This window comes from Pelophylax lessonae (genome assembly GCF_965119305.1).
Source record: "Pelophylax lessonae genome assembly, chromosome: 5".
Classification (NCBI taxonomy): domain Eukaryota; kingdom Metazoa; phylum Chordata; class Amphibia; order Anura; family Ranidae; genus Pelophylax; species Pelophylax lessonae.
In genome coordinates, this window is record NC_138772.1 from 491,283,788 (window position 1) to 491,304,617 (window position 20,830).

The 20,830-nt window shown below is 44.0% G+C and overlaps 1 protein-coding gene across 2 annotated transcripts in view; it reads right to left on the bottom strand.

The window, feature by feature from the left end:
* The window catches only part of DPYS (dihydropyrimidinase), a 149,316-nt gene that overhangs the window by 81,870 nt on the left and 46,616 nt on the right, over nt 1-20,830 (bottom strand). For both annotated transcript variants that reach the window (XM_082257922.1, XM_082257921.1), the window contains exon 4: nt 13,453-13,642. In XM_082257922.1, coding sequence (XP_082114048.1) covers nt 13,453-13,642 — 190 coding nt within the window. The remainder of the gene's footprint in view (nt 1-13,452; nt 13,643-20,830) is intronic.

The window sequence follows — 20,830 nt, forward strand, 5'->3', positions numbered from 1 at the left end:
CAAGCTGCACTGTGTGTATCAATGAATGCACAGAGCCTGGCTCAGGATCAAGCCTGCATGATTGTCCCCATAGTAAGTGACATGCTATGGGGGCACTTAGAGGGGGGAAGGAGCCAGGAGCACCAGGGGGGGACCCCAGAAGAGGAGGATCGGGGGTGCTCTGTGCAAAATCATTGCAGAGTAGGTAAGTATAACGTTTGGTATTGTTAAAAAAATGAACTTTACAATCACTTGAACTTCTTTTAAGTACTTGTAAGGAACTGAGTATGCTGGTGCCGTAATGATATGATTTATCTGTTGATGTCTCTGTCTATGGAATATCAGGTTTGAGAAAATCAACGTTTATGTGAATACAACAATCACTTACAATGAATTTCTATTTTTTGCTCCCTTTTTGAAAAAAAAACAAAAACAGTTGATTCTGCCATTAACCCATTGCACTCCTGTGCATTCTGCAGTAAAACCTCAAGCAATGTTACCAGCCGTAGTGTATTCTGTAAGAATTTCTAAAAAGCCCAGCGCCCTGGAAGGCAATAGTGAGGCATGGATGGTGATGTCACCGGCATCTTAGGAAATGGACACAATTTTACATTTGAGGGTTTTTTTTTTACAATTTTTTCTCCAATGCCTCATTTTTTTACAGCCTATTTTGAAGGTTTTATTTTGAGTGGGGGAGGTTTGGTGCTGTCATTAGGCAGACATCGCACTCCTATGCAAATATCTGTTTTAATGATGACTTGCTTAATGGTGATATTTCATAATGTTAAGGCGAGGATTTTTTTCACTGCTTTAGTAGCCAGAAAATATTGTGTATTATTAAGATTAAATATGATATATAAGACTCAACTCACTGAGCGTTAAAGAGCAGTATAAGAACTAAATATAATGATTTCTATGTCCTGTATTACCTCAGCACTGCCATCTGCTGGAAGATTCTCACATCTGCCTGGTGCAGTGATACTCAATGCTCCTGAGTTAGTAACAATGTTGTAAAGATCAATAGAAATAACAGAATGTGTACAGGCAAAAACTTTTTTTTTTTTTTATAAATGCAACCAAACAGAGAAATGTGTTTCAAAATGCAGTCATAGATTCCTATGTATGGTTCTTTAGGGATTCCAAGCAGAAATAAAATATGTATTTTCAAGTAAGTATAATGGCCACTTACATTTTTTTTCTTGCTTTTTACCGGAAAAAATCATACCTAGTTTTCCTCTTTAATGCACTATAAAGAGGGGAGGGTTGGGCATTTTTGTTTACCATAATTAACGCTGTCTGTACTGTGCTGGCAGATCTCATTATCAGTTGCAAACTAGGTTTGAACACTGAAATTGCACTGGATCGCAATAAAAGTAGCACATGCGGTACTTTTAAAAATGCACAGCAATCAGATCACATGGTTCTGTGGAACCATGTAATCTGGTGCAGGCAAACACACTTCATTTGCAATCTGCTTTGGGGTGTTGTTAGGAACGTATTGACCCCCGCAGCAGATCGCCCATCCAGTGTAATTTGAATGCAGTGTGGGTAATGCACACGGAACTTAATGTACATTCCCCTAGTTTAACCCTGTAATTGTACTTTGAAAATGTTTAAAATAGCTTGCAATATACATATTGAGTCTTATGTATAAACCAGGAACATAGTAAACACTCAGTGAGGATTTTTTTTTTTAATTTGACTGCACAAGTGGAAATACACTTTAAAGCTAAACTCTGGGAGTATCACATATAACATATTGTCAAAAGTATTGGGACACCTGCCTTTACACTCACATGAACTTTAATGGCACTCCAATCTTTGTCCATAGGGTTAGTATTGAGTTGGCCCACCCTTTGCAGCTATAGCAGCTTCAACTCTTCTGGGAAGACTGTCCACAAGGTTTAGGAGTGTGTCTATGGGAATGTTTGACCATTCTTCCAGAAGCTCATTTGTGAGGTTAGGCACTGATGTTGGATGAGAAGGCCTAGCTCGCAGTCTCCGCTCTAATTCATCCCAAAGGTGTTCTGTCGGGTTCAGGTCAGGACTCTGTGCAGGCCAGTCAAGTTCCTCCACTCCAAACTCGCTCATCCATGTCTTTATGGACCCTGCTTTGTGCACTGGTGCGCAGTCATGTTGGAACAGGTAAGGGCCATCCTCAAACTATTCGACAAAGTTGGGAGCATGGAATTGTCCAAAATGTCTTGGAATGCTGACGCCTTAAGGCTCCAACCACACCTGAGCGTATTGTTTTCAGTCGTTTTTTGTGCGTTTTTCCAGTGATTTCTGCAGTTGCTTGGAACCAGGCATTGACATCTAACAAAAACGCTTGTAATCTGCCAAAAAAGAAGCTTAGGTACTTTTTTGAGCTTCAGGCGACAAAATGCTCATGTGAACAGGGGCCATTGAAATGAATAGGATTTTGCTTGTTGGGCATTTTTGAGACTTCAGAGATGAGCATTTTATGAGCTGAAAAACATTCAGGTGTGAACAGGGCATACGAGTTCCCTTCACTGGAACTAAGGGGCCAAGCCCAACCCCTGAAAAACAACCCCACACCATAATCTCCCCTTCCAGCAAATGATTTGAACCAGTGCACAAATTAAGGTCCATAAAGACATGGATGAGCAAGTTTGGGGTGGAGGAACTTGACTGGCCTGTACAGAGTCCTAACCTCAACCTGATAAAACACCTTTGGGATGAATTAGGGTGGGACTGCGAGCCAGGCCTTCTTGTCCAACATCATACCTGACCTCACAAATGCACTTCTGGAGGAATGGTAAAACATTCCCATAGACACACTGCTAAACCTTGCGGACAGCCTTCCCAGAAGAGTTGAAGCTGTTATAGCTGCAAAGGGGGGGCTAACACAATATTGAACCCTACAGAATAAGACTGGGATGCCATTGAAGTTAATGTGTGTGTAAAGGCAGGCGTCCCAATACTTTTGACAATATAGTGTATATGGAAATTCTTTTACCTACCCAATGGTTTGTATTTCCAATTATCCAGTCCTATGATTTGCAGGCTCTGTCAGGCTGCACAGCCAGTTTTGTGATTTGTCTTTTCTCCAGAGTAGTTAAAGGCCATGAGGAGTGTCTGAGCATGTGCGCATTTTTAGTGCGTTTCCCTGTGCGCTGTTTTACTGTGCTACATGTACTTTGGTGGCTGCAAAAGAGCACGCATTTACTAGATGCATGGGGTGCCATTAAGAATCAATGGCACATGTGAACATCTGAGTGGTGCATTTCTGTACAAGCTTTAGCACTCAGCCTCCTCCAAATCCTTTTTTTTTTTTTTGCTGCTGTGATCCGACTCTCTGTTAGAGGGTGTCATTGTTTGTTCTTCATGGTCACATTGTATGTAGGAATGTAGTCACCCTCTCTTGCTCACTCCTGAGATGAACTATGAACTATGGGATGTGTAGTGTGCACAGAGGATGTTACAAGGAGGCAGAAATACACAGTAGCAGTGGTGGCCCATTCATTGGGGGGCAGGGGCGCCGTCCCCCCCCCCCATCCATGCGTCCAGCCCGCTAATCTACATGCAGGGTGCCAGATGCATAGATTCCAATGGGGGATTTTATTTTTTTGAAACACATGATTAGAGCCAGAGGCTCTAATATTCTTCAAAAAAAGGGTGGGTTTGAGGCGCAGAGCACTGTGCCCTGAGCCCACCCAGTTGTGTGCCAATAGCGAATGAATATTCGCTATTGCCACACTGATTCTCCTCCCAGCCAATCAGGAAGCGGGTCCTGAGACCTGTTTCCCGAATGGCCGAAAGGAGAAGGCATCCTATTGGCCAAGAAGGAAGGTGGAGACGGCCGCCGAGAGGGAACATGGAGACTGAGGGGGAAGCCGCCGCCAGCGTTGCCTGTCAGTCCCGCAGAGCAAGGTAAGTAACAGGGGGGATATGGTGGTGCGGGCTGGAGTGATTGGGGGGGTCCGTCTGATGCCCGGCCGCCCCCCCCCCCCCGGCTGACAGAGCACCACTGCACAGTAGGAAACATTTTCATGAAAAACAGAATACAGAACTACTAAGTAGTGGATGTCTATCAGTGCTGGGACAAGGTCATCTAGAGCCCAGGACAAGTATACCAAACTGTCCCCCCCCCCCCCAAGATGCACGAGCATTATGTTTTAGCATAAATCCCCCCCCCCCCGCCACATAAGAATTGAGCACTAATCTGCATGCTTACCCTCTAAGCATAAATTCCCCATCCTCCAAGTACAAATCTTCCCCCCTGCTGAAATCCCCCCTGCCAGCAAAAATCTTTGCCCCCCAATCCCCGCTCAAATTCTCTCTCTCTCCAAATCCCTCCCCCCCCCCAAATCACCTCTCCTAGCATCAATCCTCTCTGAATCCCCCCTCGCAGCACGAATTCTCCCCCCAATCTTCCCTCCTAGCATAAATACCACCCAATCATCCCTACTAGCACACCCCCCCCCAAAAAAAAACAATGTCCCCTCCTAACACAAATTCCCTCCCCCCCCCTCTACCATATAATCTCTTCTAGCAACCCCCCCCCCCCAATTCTCCCTCCTAGTACAAATCCTCTTCCCCCATCCCCAAATCACTATTCCTAGCACACACCCCTAATTTCCCCTCCTTCAACAATTCTTATCCCCTGCCACCCTCCAAATTCCTCCTCTTAACACAACTCCTCTACCCCCCCCCCCCCAATATTCAAGGAGCCCAGGGCAGCCGACCCTTCTGCCCACCCCTTGTCCCGGGCCTGATGTCTATGGATTGTTTTCGTAGACTAAAGATATAGTTTAGTGCTCCCAGCCTATGATTGGACCATGAAGGAGCAGCAGCAAACTGATAAGCTACTGCCTCTGCTCACTCTGCTCTCTTCTCTTGTCAGAACCTTTATTGTGAGCACATGATGTTCATGGAGCAGAATGTGTTTGGCTCCTAGTGCTGAAGGGCTGATACCAAGTCACTAGCTGCATTCAAAAATACTTTTAATACTTTATAAGGAATACATAATAGCATTAATTGTCATTTTTTTTATATCTATCGTCTATCTTTAAGCCCATATTCAGCTTTGTGGTTATGCCTAATTTACATTCCAGGCTTTAATATAAATATTCTGGTGACAGATTAAAGACATCAAAGACACCCATTATGTGATTACAGATTTTAGAAGCGCTGACTCAGTTAAGGAACATCATGTTAATAAGTCAATATTCTGGACTGCGGTGTGGCTTTATTCATCTACATTAAAGGAACTAAGTGCAGCTCATAATATAAAACCTTTAAATCCTGCTATAGGAGACATTTATGACATCTTTGGATCTGCTACAACACTAGCCTTTAGATACTAATGACACTCAAAAAGTTCTAGTCTTTGCTGAATCAACGCTCTAATAGCAAAGTATTTCAAATAGATAATATGATCCATTTTTAGAGTTTTAGAGGTAAACAGTGCATGCCGATTCCATTATATCCATTATATACATATATATGTATATATATATATATATATATATATATATATATATATATATACACAATATATTCCATTATTATTATATATATGTGTGCTTTCCAAATGATTTTTTTTTTTTTTGCAGCACCTCGGACAGCAGCCGGAATGAAGAATGGACAAATATTCAGGACCATGGACAGCAGGATATCACTTAAAGCATAACTCCACTTTTGTTGAGAAAAAAACATTCCCCTCTGGGTGATCTCTGTACATTACAAGGATTTTACCAAGCTTTGTTGCAGATTCCAACCTTTTGTTATCCTGAAGAAATCACTGTTTGTTCCTCTGTGCTGAGTGGGTCTGATGGGAGTGGTTTCATAATTATCTATCAGCTGTGGCAGCTGCAGAGCACCAATTAGGAAAGCTGCTGGCCCTGCATCCCTTTAGGCGAGTTCCTATTGGGAGTATCTCACCAAAAATGACATTTTTATTGCTGGGGATGCCAGAAATCTGACTTGTATCTTAGGCAGGCTTCTGGAAAAATTGGCGAGCCAATCACACAAGCAGGAAATTATGTTTCTGGGGTGTGGTCAGTATACATTCTGTGTACAGAGCAGCTCCAGGCGGCCATATTGCATTGCATTTTCAGAAAATTACAGTGGCAACAGATTGAAAAGGAAAGGTAATTTTCAATAACATTCAATTACAACAGCCTTTCTCAACCTTTTCAACACAGAGGAACTCTTGAAATGAATTTCTGGTCTCGGGGAACCCCTGCTAAAAATAAAAAATCTACAATTCATGACACATTAGTGTGACAGTCAGTGGGAAGAATGCTTCTTACTCTTGTGAAGAATTACCCCCTTACAGATAGATAAAAGGAACAATGGTGTCATTGGGAACTTATCTAAGAGAGGCAGAAATTGCCCATTGCTCAAGGAACCCCTAGCAACCTCAGGAGGAACCCTAGTTGAGAAACCCTGAATTACAATATGATTTGTGTCGCAATTGTATATGCTATATTGTTTTTTTCTTTATTTGCTAATTTTTTTTCCCCACAAAAGTGAAGTTACCCTTTAAAGTAATTGTAAAGTCTCAGTTTTTTTTGTTAAAAATAAAAACCATGCTATACTTACCTCCTCTGTGCAGTTGATTTGCACAGAGCAGCCCCGATCCTCTTCTTCTCGGGTCCCTCTTCGGCGCTCCTGGCTCCTCCCTCCTGTTGAGTGGCCCCACAGCAAGCATCTTGCTATGGGAGGACCTGAGCTGCAGCTCCCTGTGTTCATTCAGACACGCCCCCCTCTCTCTCCTCATTGGCTTACTGAATCTGATTGACAGCAGCGGGAGCCAATGGCACCATGCTGCCTTCTCAGCCAATGAGGAGGGAGAGTCTCGGGCAGCCGCCGAAACACTTCTGCAACGCAAGGACGTGATAAACGTGAGATGCATTGTGGTCTTCTATAAACTGGAAATCGAGAGAGCCAGTGACGTCACTTCCGCTTTGTCTGGAATGCACGCCACCGCTGCCACGCCACCAGAGGCTGTGTGTGAGACACTGTCTAGGACAGAACACCTAGAGTGTCATCTCCACAGATCCCAATTTGCAAACAGTGCTTCCACCTAGTGCCAGGCTAGGCACTTCACATTGTAAGCAGCCAATTCTTACTTTTATTTTATTTCTCTAATAAAAAACTGAATTACACTATTTTTTTGGCTTCCCCGCCATTTCTTTTTACATACATCTGCCTGAGAACACTATCCTGATCCTGATCCACCCTAGAACATCAACTACTTACCTGGAGTGGACAAGTTTGGTGGAGGATTGATCCATCCTTTAAAGGGATCAAAGGCGATTTAGGTCCTTGCGACCTAAAGCGATCTGGTAAGAAGCAAAAATTGCCTACTTTTACCAAGAGCACAAAATTGGAGCACAAAAGCACTTTGAAGATTCTATTTATATAATTATTTACTATCACGGACTATTTTTACCAGTTGCATTAAGGATTTTACTGTCAGTCACATGCGATTTTATGCAAATCCAGTAATTTAATTATTTATATTTTATCACCATTGTCACATTTATGATTTAAATCATCACTTAAGTCACAATATAGATTACTACAGTGCGTATATTATTTGGTATATTTTATTAGGTATCATAAACTATTTATACATTGGTTATAAATGTTTGATACAGATACTATTTATATCACTTATCTTGAATATATATTTATTTATCATCACAAGATATACACACAAGCCCACTATATTACCAGCGCTCATTTTTTTCATTAGTTTTAACATTTGTTGTTTTTTTTGTATTTTACCATAAAACAAAAAAGAGCAGCAGGTATCCCACATCCTACATAGGGCTAGGCACAAAAACTTGGCGCCTTCACCCTGATAAATAACTTCTGCAACATTGCTGGTTAGAGAGGGGGCTCAGGTAAGTATTAGGGGGGCTGAGGGGGGGGGGGGGGTGCTGCTGCACAGAAGGTTTTTTATCTCAATACATAGAATACATTAAAGGGTAAATCCAATGATTGGTAAGCTGCGCTATATGACAATTTGGGTTTTTAGTTTAATACCGCTTTAAAGTGTATTTTATTTTTTCACTTTTACAGTGAAATTTGAGAGCCTCTTGATATATGGTTGTTATGTGTCCCCATTCACAAAGCATACCCCAAATAAATTTTTAAAAATATTTGTTACCTTTTTGGTCATTTCTTTGAAGCAAAACTCAATAGGCTTCTTATATTGTTCTCAATCGCTTCCAATGTGCAAATGAGGGACAGGCGGAGGGATTGCTATCTTTAATGCTTAGTTAGGACAGATGGTGTGCACATCTAGTTTACAACTAATAATAAAGATCTGCCAGCACAATACAAATACGCTTATAAACATAACTCCCCGACCCCCTCCTTAAAGCAGAACTAAACTGTATCTGAGCACCACCAACTGAAAAACTACTAAAATAATTTTTAATATTCAAAGCAAACTCCCCCATCCATTCATGTCTCAATGCTTTGTTTTGTTGAGAAATCTCTTGGAAAAACACCCCCCTAGCATTTCTAGCTGTGGCATCCTGATTAAGGGAAGATGGTTCATGTAGCATTTACTTCCTGGAATCCATCTGCCCTTAGCTCAGATATGCAGGGTGTGCTTTGCTGAGAAAAGCCCTTCCTCCCCTCCTCCAGATGAAAGGAAAAATGCCCATGAAGACTCCTGGAATTTATGATATCATTTTGGCCTAGGTCAGAAACCAGGAAGCAACTGAAGAAATGTGGAAAAAGGTAAAACAAGTAAATATAATAAACCTTCCTATTTATTTACTAATGCTAGCAGTATAAGTATTACAATAGTTCATGTTAATTGAGGGAGTTTAGCTCTGCTTTAACATTACAAAGAAAGGGAAAGCAAGGTAGAAGTAAGCAGAAATCAAGTAAAAATGTAAGCTTTATTTTTTAAATATATATTTTTTAACCTCCCTAGCGGTATGATTCTTTCGGATTTTAGGTGCTGAAAGCGGTACCATTATTTTGCATGTAATTCTTGAGAATGAGCAGCCCACACCAACTATTTACATATGATTTCTTTTTACTGTGCGTTCTTCTTTATAACATCCCGGGTATGATAAAGTTTGAAACACAAAATCCTAAATTATAATATAATAAATAACTATAAAATAATAATATAATAATAACACTTTTTTTTCCAAAAAATAACACTTTTTATTCAATAAATGATAGTAAATCATGTAATCAAAAACACTTACATTTTTTTTTTTGTCAAACAAGGATGCAATATATTTTTTTTTTTCCCAAAAAGGATGCAATATTACTGGTCATATTGCTTCAATAAGCGTCCCGGGTGTGGAAAATTTTGAAACAGGGTACAGCGCAAAGTCCAACATCACAGTCTGGACAGTAGTACCGCGTTTCCTTTCTGATTTTCCGTCCGGTGTCGTCGCGCTTGGAACAGCAAACCACACACATCCTTTTGGGTGCAGTCTTCTTCTCTGTCGGTGGAATGTGGTCCATAAAATGACCACCGGTCAGTCGTTCGGGGTTCACAACACCAGCAGCACGGCGTCCGGATCGACTTACTGTTGGTGTCTGGTGCCTGAGAAATATGAGGTCAGCAATTTTCCACACAAAGTCCGCATGGAGCACAGGCCTGTCACTCTTCTTTTTTAGGAGAATGAAGGCGTTCCACAAACACTGCTCCAGGAGGTGCCTGAATATTTTTTTATAATATTTTTTCTGCTGTTTCCGCATTGCCTGATAGAAAGTCATGGCCCGGTCAGCTCTGTCCACACCTCCCATGGTGTTGTTATAATCCAGGACTAGTTGCGGTTTCAGAACATCTTTTCCCCCTTTTGTATGGACCATGACAGTGGCGGTGTTATGAATGGTACTCATCAGGCAGACATCTTTTTTGTCACGCCATCTAAGTGCCACATCGCTCGGCACAGTCACAGCATCATCACTGAAGTCACTTTCTGCGTCGGATGACGAAGTTCCCCATGAATCGCTGTCACTCCACTCTGCAAGCGATTCAGGATCGCTGTCGCTCTCGCCCAGCAGGTCATATACCGCTTTTGAGGTTGCGGCGCGCTTGTTTGAGGCCATGGTCGCTCTGCAATGTCCAGATACAGTGTATGGGAATAATGCAGGAAGTGCAATGGAGAAAGCACTGGGGGGGGCAATCAAAGGTCAATTTATTTTATTTAGGGAATGTAATCCAATAGGATTACAGTGTATCAGTGTGTTTGTGTGTTATACTTTTTGAATTTGCCGCCGGTTCCACCCCTCTGCGGACGTCACGTCGCAGGAGACGGAAGCCGGGGCTCACAGACGATCGGGAGGAAGCTCCGCCGCCGCATACCGCCCGCATACATCGCTGGATCAGAATAGGTAGGTAAAACGTCTACCAGGATCCCCTAGCGGTACCCCGAGTGTGGCTCGGGGTTACCGCTTTTGGCTCTAAAATGTAACCCCGAGTCACGCTCGGGAATACCGCTAGGAAGGTTAAGCAATGCTATGTAAATGGGAACATGTAAAATATAGGGCAGGCGTTGGCTGCAATACTGGAAATATATAAAAGTGTATTTCCACGTATGCTGTCTAATAGAAGATGCCATATGTTTGTTATGTCTTCCCATTAACACAGAAATTTTTAAAATATTGCTTTCCCTTTTTAGCGGTTTCTTTGGAGCAGGTTTATATATAGGACTCTATGGGCAACTTCTGTTGTTCAGAATAGCTTGCAATGTAAAATTAGAGGACATAGCAAGTGACAGTTCTCCTAAGTGTATTAGCACACAATGCACCAACCTAGTCTTGAGATTTTTAATCCTTTGTTATGTAGCACCCTCCTAGATAGGTGCTAGGAAAAAGCATTTATTTTGCTCCATCTGCTTATCAGGGGAGCCTGATCTGTTAGTTATGCCTGTTACATGTGTCCAGGTGTGCGTCACTTGGTCTGAAGGAGTGTCCCCACTGTATCCAATAGGGGAGCCTGTTGGACAGTGGAGGAAACCTAGCCAGTGACATACAGGCTTTTGTGGCAGTCCCAGTGGGAGGGCACCACCGCAGAGCATCCTGGGATTGACCATAAAAACTGAGGGCACATGAGGCAGGGCATCTTTGGCAGGATCAGAGTCCCAGGAGGAGGGTGATGGCCGTCTCTTCTTCTGCATGCTGAGGAAAGTGGTCACAGGCTGTCGGCATAGTGAGCCAGGTGTGAAGATGAGCCTCAAGGGTCCTGGAGAAACTGACAGTGGAGCTGAAGGCAGAGCTACCTGGGAAAAACAGTGTCCGTGAGTACCAGGGGGCTTGCCAAGGGGTCTGCCCAGGAAAGGGGAACACTCTAGTGAGGTCAGCGCACACAGTCAGTGAGTAAAGGGGGTGCCAAGTAGAACCCTAAAGAGTAATCTACCAAGTAGTTCCCCTTTCATATACTTCACTTCAGTGGCAGGGTAAAGCAGCGGCCTTGCCGCATTCAACATAGATAGAAGTCCTCAAGATTGTGCATAGTTTGCTAAGTTGGAGTATTCCACTCATCCCTTCTCCCATCCCATCATAAAATAAAAACAACAAAAAACAAATCCCTTGGACTGTTTACTGACTAAGCCAAGAATCTAGAGTCTTAAGAAGTCGCAAGTTGTTGCTATGAGTAACCCAGGGGAACCCGTTTTCAGCAGCTCCCAAGGGAGTAGTGCTACAGTTAGGACAAACTATGGGGTGGGTTTACTAAAACTTGGCACTCAGATTTTAGTGCAGCTGTGCATGGTAGCCGATCAGCTTCTAACTTCAGCTGTTCAATTAAGCTTTGACACAAAACCTAGAATCTGATTGGTTTCTTTGCAGAGCTGCACCAGATTTTGCACTCTCCAGTTTTAGTAAATCAACCCACATGTGTTTACAACTGATAATGAAATCTTCCAGCACAGTATACATAGGGTTAACTATGTTAAACATAAGTACCAAGCTCCCTCCCTAACGTTACATAGTATGGGAAAGCAAATCAACTTTTTCAATTTATGCTATGTGAATGGGAGCATATAAAAAAGGTATTATTCTAATTTGGCCACAGAAGTGGAAATAAATTTTAAGATATACGTAAACCCCAACAACAATGACCTTCTCTTATTTGCTCCCATTTGGCCTGCTTAGTAAACAATTGGAAGCATTTTGTCATATCTGCTTGATCATTTTGAAAATATATTTAGGGCCATACACAGCTGCACTAACTTCAAAAAGCAACAAGACGCTCCAGGGAGAAGCACCCCAGGATTCAGGTAAGTGCGGAGCAGTTTGAAGGTGGGGGTTGGGAAATTTGACTATGGGGTTGATTTACTAAAGGCAAATAGTCTGCACTTTTTCAAGTGCAGTTGCTAAAGAGTTCAGTAAGGCCCCTTTCACACGAAAGATCCGATCAGATCCGCCTGTCAGTTTTTTAGGCGGACCTGATCGGATCCTCCGTGCATCCCTATGGGGCAGCGGATGTCAGCGGAGACATGTCCGCTGACACCCGCTGACATCCGATTCCGATCCTGTCCGTGAAATCCGGACAGATGGAAACCCTATTTTCCATCCGTCCAGGGGATCGGATCGGATGGGATCGGATGAGAACGGACAAGCGGATGAGAACGGACAAGCTCTGACACCTCCCTCTCCGCACACAGATTTCCGTCACCTGATCATGTGCAAGCAAAAATGCAGTTTATTTTCCTTGCATGTGATGGGGTATTCTTTGTAAAGTGAAGCTTCATCTCAATCACTAAGCTCTGGAACTATTGCACTTGCAAAGTGCACAGTCCATTTGGCTTTGGTAAATCAACCCCTATGTTTCATGTAATATACAATATAAAATGGCCACAAGGTGGACTAAGCCTTTAAGGGTTTGTTTTTCTGGATAGCTGACAGTAGCCATATTAGCTCCTCTTTCATTGCAAAAAGAGCAGATAGGGCCCTTTACACAGGCTTTCCGCCAGGCAGACTCCGCTTTGCTCAGCGTGGGATCGATCCGCCGATCCCCACTGAGCAGGCGGATGACAAGTTTGTTTCCTTTCACTGTGCTGAGACAGACCTGTTAGAGTCCGCTCTCCTCTATGGGGAGATGGAATGAAAATGGACAGCCTGTCCGTTTTCATCCGATCCGATCTGCCAGCCGGAGGGTAACCCTATTTTTTACAGGGAGAGGATTGGATGAGAGAGCAGCGGGTGTCAGCAGATATGTCACCGCTGACATCCGCTGCCCCAAAGGGCTGAATGGAGCGTGCGATCAGGTCCGCCTGAAAAACTGACAGGCGGAACTGATTGGAAAGTCCATGTGAAAGGGGCCTTAGAAATTCTGTGGTTTGTAGTTAGGAATTTTAACAACCTTCTTTTTAAAATCCAAAAAGCTATTTATTGAACTCCCATAACAACGACAGTAATTATTATTCTTTTTTCTAAATGATATTATATTATATTATACTATATTATACTATATATGCTTTAAGATATGGAGACTACAGTTGTGTTAGAGTTTACCTTCCCTCCGGGAATTTGCGATGATCTTGGCCGAGGCTTTGCTCATCACGTGAACCACAAAGAGCGGGCAGTTCACAGAGTTGGCGATGGTGATGGCTCTCTGAGTGGCTTCAGCCTCCACTTCCTCCGGGCGACACAATTCATGGCCCTCTGGACCCGTGATTCCCAGAGACAGCATTTTCTTTGCTCCCTTTAAAGGTAAATTGTCTATTAATATGTGTAAAAGGATGGCCCATAGCTGCAGGTAACAACAAAGAAAGTTCCTGGTGTGTAATCCACCCTATATTCCTTAGTTATAGTGTAACGCCAACCAAAAATTTTTGATAAAGTGGTGTGGTGTTATAACCCTATCAGGTGTTTATTGTTCTCTATGACTCAATTGGAGCGATTTTCTCTCACTTCCTGTCCTGGTGACAATGGTGTCATTGGGACAATGGGTGAGGTAAAATGTTTAACAAGGACACAGACTGGATTCAAAAGAAATAAATGGGGATGCTAGCCTTCTCCCAATCTACCAAAAAACTGGATTTTGACTTGCCTGTAAAATCTATTTGTTGGAGTACATCGCGGGACACAGAGAAGCTCTATTATTTCTTACAGGCTTATGTACCTACAGGTGATTGGAAAAAGACAAGAATTACCCTCCCCTCCCATAGAGGAAGGTCTTCAGTTTTGTAGCAATCCATATACCCAAACAGAAGGGAGGGATCTTGGTGTCCCGTGATGTACTCCAAAAAAATTTAATTTACAGGTAAGTGAAAAATGCAGATTTCTTTATCGTACATTGCGGGACACAGAGCAGCTCTATTATTCCTTAGGGAATAATTCTAGGAGAGGGAGACACAGCAACCATTCAATGGCTAACAAAACTGTACTCAGTGTTGTCACAATGTTATTTGTTGATATGTGACAATTTCTGTATGTCTAAAATTTTCAATAAAAATGTATTTCTGAAAAACCTTACTCAGCTGCCCGCAAAACACTGTGATTAAAGTCTGTGTTCTCAGCAACTCAAACATACTCCTGATAAAATCCTGTAAAGGTGTGAATCGAAGGCCAGGTTGCGGCAAACCTGAGCCACTGGAACTTGATAATGGATAACCCAGGAACAGGGGTCAAGTCCTGGGAAAAAAAGTGTGGGAACTCACCCAAGATTACCACCCCAACCTCAAAAATGAAAATAAAAGTGTGTGTTCGTGTGTATATATATATATATACCTCTTGAGGAGCGAGAGCCACTTAAGTGACTTGGTAATGGGTTGCAGGCCACAATGAGCAAAGAGGGCAGATCAGATGACAGGTCCGTGTCAGCATATGCAGAGCAGACACGGACACAGCCCGCTCTACTCTTTGGGCCCTCCAATCTGATCTTCCCAGACAGAAGGGTTTTGCTGGCTGCTGCTGTCCCCCAGGCGGGTATGGCTGGTGGCAGCTAACTGGCTGGTACTACTGGCGGGTACTGCTGGTGGGTACTGCTGGCGGGCAATGCTGGCGGGTAGTGCTGGCTCGTACCGCTGGTGGGTACTGCTGGTGGGTACTGCTGGTGGGTACTGCTGGCTGGTACTGGTGGTGGCTACTGCTGACTGGTACTGCTGGTGGGTACTGGTGGTGGCTACTGCTGACTGGTACGGCTGGTGGGTACTTCTGGCTGGCACTGCTGGCAGGTACTGGTGGTGGCTACTGCTGGCGGGTACTGCTGGCAGGTACTGTTGGTGGGTACTATGGTGGGTTACATATACATTGAGTTGCAAATTTGCAGTACGGGCGTGATTTATATCAGTTGGACACAACATCATTAAAACCCTGGATCTGTCACATATTTCTTTGCAAAATAGACTTGATTTATATTTATATGGATATTGCTCCGTAGCATTAAGGGTCCTTTCACACGGGCGGTCCGCTGATCCCCACTGAGCAGGCGGATGACAGCCCTGTCTCCACTCTGTGTGCAGAGACTGAGCTGTCAGAGCCCCACTCTCCTCTATGGGAGATCAGATGATAAAGGAAAGCCTGTCTGTTTTCATCTGATCTTATCCGATCCTCCAGGTGGATGGAAAATAGGGTTTCCATCCGTCCAGATTTCGCGGACAGGCTCGGATTGGATAGCAGCTGGTGTCAGCAGGGATGTTTCCGCTGACATCCGCTGCTCCATAGGGCTGCATTGGGCATCCGTTCCGGTCCGCCTGAAAAACTGACAGGTGGACCGGATTGGAAAGCCCGCGTGAAAGGGACCAAAGGCATATCTCTTTTGGTCCCCCTGTTTCTTTCTCTTTCTTTCTCCTAGGTCTCTTTTTATTTTGTTCCTCTTTCTCCCTCTCTATTTCTCCTCTTTCTATCTCTCGCTCCTTTCTATTCTTTCTTTTTTTCTTTCATTCTTTCATTCTTTCTTCTCTCTCTCACTTGTTCTTTTTTTTCTCCCCCATCCCTCTCTCTCTTTCCATCTGTCTCTTTATATCGCTCTATTTCCATCTCCCTGTTTCTTTCTCATCTCTCTTTCTCTCTTCCTACCTCTCTTTCCTTCCTCTCTCTCTCTTTCTCATCTCTCTCCTTCCCTCATCTCTCTCTCTCTCTGTCTCTACCTCTCCTTCCCTCCTCTATCTCTCTTTGTCATGTCTCTCCTTCCCTCATCTCTCTCTCTCATCTCTCTCCTTTCCTCCTCTCTCTCTCTCTCTTACCTCCCTCTCATCTGCAGGGCCGATGTTTCCTGTAAGGCTACATTTGATATCACTCCGCCTGTGACAGGAGCCGGTGCTATACAGGAAGCATTGGCTCTGCTTCCTGTAGTGCCGGCTCAGTTTACAGTGTTGCTCAGAGATGGCGGGTCGAGAACCCACCATCTGGGCTTACTGACCCTCCATCCCAGAGCAGGAGGTGGCGCTGGGATCGTGTCAGGGCTCGGGGGGAACGGGAACGGCCTTCCTGTTGTAGAATAAGTACAGAAACACCGTTCCCATGCGTTCCCGCATGACTCGAGCCCTGCCCACGAAGCATTTACACCTCTGGTCTCAATGTTAATAGGAAGATACTGGCAAAAATTATTTTCTGGTGTTTATTGTTTGTAGCCAGCAATTTACTTTCTCGTCACCAGCACTGTTCGGTTCAGAGCAGAACCACTTTTTCAGCGATGTTAGCTTTCTGGAAGGCTCTGGAGCGGTACCTGATGACATTGGATCAGACTAAAGCTTTTGATCAGGTCAATCATGAGTGCCTATGGATGCTTCTTGGCAAGTATGGCCTGGAGGGGGCCTTTAATGATTGGCTGAAGACTATGTACAGAGGGGCTGAAAACTTCATGCTTGTGAAGGATTGGATTGAATGGCCCTTTGAGGTTGACTTGGGTGTGTGTCAGGGGTGTCCTTTGAGTCCTCTACTATACGCGTTTGCAATCGATCCCTTCATCAGGAGATCAGAGAACGGACCTTTGTGCAGAGTGCCTTCTGGCATTCCTAGTGAGCTCCCTCTGAGGGTTGTGGCCTATGCTGATAATGTATCTATTTTCATCTCCTAGACAGAGGAGGCAGAGGAGATGGTCTCAGTGATGGAGCAATATGCTGAGGCATCTTGCTCAAAGATCAATCAGGATAAGAGTGAAGTTTTCTGGATGGGAAAGGAAGGTGAAGGCTTTAGACTATCTGGCGCCTTCGCAGAGCCCTGGCAGGAAATTAAAGTTTGGTCGCTACGATTACGGCCTTGCAAATTGGGTAAGTAGGCCAAGGTTGCCAGTTGGAAGGATTGGAAACTATCTTACAGGGAAAGGATTGACCTGATTAAAACTTATCTGGTTCCAGGTATTTTTGTATGTCAGCTTTGTCTGTGCTTTGCCAGTGTCTCTCTATGTGAAGATCTACAGCTGTTTCTCTATTTCTGAAGTAATGGCAACCGGGAACACAACCTTCTGTGCCAAAAAGCACTATGGGAAGGTCCAGACTAGGCTCAAATCAAGGTCTCTGGAGAACAGAAAGCACAAAATGGAGCTCACACAGGTCAAAGGCGGCCTGACGAGAGGAACAATACACGAGACACCATGTACAAAGGCACACACCAGGAATGAGAAATAAACGGCCTCTGAAAAAGACTGGTAATGCCAAAATCTGCCCTTTGACCAAACACAAGGCCAGTCACATATTGACCCCTGTCTGAAGAAAAGCCAATATACAGTCCACAACATACTTGCAGGCATGAAATTTCCTAGCCTCATACCAGCCCACAAAGGATTTCCAGGTCCTATGGTAAATCTTTTTTGAAGTAGCCTTTCTGGCTCTCAAAAGTATGGGGATAATCGCATAAGACACTCCCCTGTCCTTAAGGATTCTGGCTTCAATAGCCATGCTATTAGGCCCACGACCCTAAAGAAAGATGGAAGATTGGATTTTGCGAATGAAGGTCTGGACGAGCCGGAAGAGTCCAAGGACTGTCCACCGTCATGTTCTAGATGTCAGAATTGTAAGTTCTAGATGCAGAAGAATCTGCAGTGGCGGGAAGGCATAAATCAGGGATAACTGGTCCCATTGTGTCACCAGGGCATCTACTGCATGAGGATCCCTAGTCCTGGAAATTAACCTGTCTAGTTTTGTATTGAACCTGGATGCCAACAAATCCGGCTGAGAAGTAGATCATCCAGGTACCCCAGACTGGGTATTTCCTAGGTCCTTAAGAGTCCCAAAATTGGAGCCAGAATCTTTGAGAACACTTGGGGAGCCATGGACCGGCCAAAAAGCAGGACCATGAAGTCCTCTACCACAAACCGTAGAAACTTCTGGTAAGGAGGAAATGTTGGCACATGTAGGTAAGCATCCTTTATGTCCACTGATACCCTGAATGGAGCAAGGCTTTAGATCCAGTATGGGACAAACATCGCTGTGCAGCTTCAGAACCAGAGAAAGGTTTAAATAGAAACTGTGAAACCATTTATCCACAAACTGGAATGTTCACTCCTTGAGGCAGAAGAAGATCGAGAGTCTGCAAAAGCAACAATCTTTTATGCAGATTTATAGAAATATTCAAAAGAGTTAAGTGCAGAGGAGGAAAACTATGGAATTCCAACCTGTACTCATGAGCAAGTGTACAGCAGACCCACTTGTCTGCCACCTTCCTCTGCCATATTTTTGCAAAAGCCTTCAAACGCCCCTTACCCACCCAAATAAGTGGGGACACTCTTTCATCAGGAGGGGGCCTTAAAGTCCAGTTTTGCTTGCTTGGAGGTCAAGGACTTCTCACAAGATTGGAACTGAGGTTTCACCCTGGAGGCCTGAACAAATGTTCCCCATGAAAAGTAAAACTAGCCAATGGCTTCTTACAGGGCCAACACTTTAGCCAAAGAACATTCAGATGTGTTTGGACAAGAATCACAAATACACAATCTGTTGAATGGAATCCTTCAGAGCATCACTGCAAAACAAGGAGCCCTCGGGAAATCTACCAAATGCTTTCTCAAGTCAGCCTCACTGCCTGTGGAATCTACCTCCCTAGACAGACATTTTACTCCAACCTTAAGGTGACGGTGTTCTATGGAATAGTGCAGATCGCCGGATAATGCCTCCGACAATCTGCGCATGCACGGGACATAACGTCACTCCAGCCGATTTCCTGATCAGCTGGCGTGACTTCAACACTGCACTTGCCCAGATCGTCAGAGGCTTTATCCGATGATCAAAGCACTGAAGGGAGAATGTAATTGTCAGATTGTGGCTGGCTCTCTGCGCGATAATTAACCCATCAAGTGAGAGGCGGATTTGGGTGTGTTGCAGGGCGGATCCTGCAACACACCGAAATCCGCACTGCAAGATTTGCCCTGCAACACACCGAAATCCGCCCAGCAACAATATTATTCTGCCTGTGACTCCACCTATGACGTCGCTCAAGTCTCGCACATGCACTGAGAGCGAGGCAGAATCTGACAATTAGTTTCTCCCTCCATACTTCGCAGATCATTGGATAAAGCCTCTGATGATCTGCGCATGCACAGTGTTCATGTCACGCCAGCTTATCGGGAGATCAGCTGGGGTGACGTTACGTACTGCCCATGCGCAGATCATCAGAGACATTATCCGACGATCTGCACTATTCCATAGAATATCAGCAGACTCCAACAGCCACAATCTCTTAATGCAATGCAGCACCCACCAAGGCAAATGATGCCTGAACAAGATTTAAAGATGTTTGTCAGAAGCATCCTTAACACCTTCCCGCCAAGCCTATAGTACAGTGATGGCAGGGTGGGAGTATTGTTGTTCTGGGAGGACGTCATATGAAATTGTCCCAGAACACGCTTCTCGTTCCGCCACGGAGCCATGCTGCGGCACGATCTGTCACCGGCTGTGTCCACCGGACACAGCTAATGACCAATCACTGTACCAGCCTGCTACCAGTACCATGTGATCGCTGTGACCAATTAGAGCAGAACACATGACAGTTGTAAACAAATGATGGCTTCCTTTCATGCAATTCATTGTATACAATTGTGTCGCTAGCTGTGATTAGTCAAAGTGATCACATGGTACAGACAGGGCCAATGACAGCACATCTGTACCATGTGATTATCTTTGGCCAATCACAGCTAATCACAACAAAAGACACTGAATGAACCAGTTCCATTCAGTTAAAATGTTTGCTTATACCAATGAAATTCACTGGTATAAGCAATCATAATATGTAAAAAAAAAAAAGTTACTATGGTAACACTGCATTGCTCTGGTCACTATAATTTTTTTTTTTTTTTTTTTACATACTGTCACCAGTCAGTGTCCCTGATCACCGCCACACCTGTTATATGATAACACTGTACTGCACTAGGGACAGTGGACCTGTATAGCACCCTACTGGAAAAGACCTTTGTCCTTCTACTGCACAGGGTTCTGCATACACAAGGTCCAATGTCAACTGGCAACATTACAGGTCACCCCCACATTGCATCCCTTTAATTCTGGGAGGAGACCGGGTACCATTCTGCCAACGGAATGGATCTGGATACCAACCAGTCACTTAAATATGGAAAAAACCTTTAGAGAATATGGCCTTGTTGTGTAGAGAATTGCACAGCAGTGGCCATCACCTTCAGACAAATAAACCTGGGCAGCTTTCTTTATAGAAGGGGTTATATAGGAGGGCATTTCTCGTCTTTTGCAAGTGTCCAGTCAACTGTAGATGGCGCAATAATCCCTTGAGTAAGGAATAATAGTGCTACTTTGCATCCTGCAACGTACAATAAAGAAATATGCCTTTGTTCTAAAATACTCCTTATGGTCTGTCCCATTGACAACAATGTCCCCAGACAGGAAGGGAGGGGACATATCCCCTATGGAAACACGGACAGCAATAAAAATGATCCCAAAGGTCCTTATCCATACCCACTGTATCTACAGTGTATATAAAAAAAAAG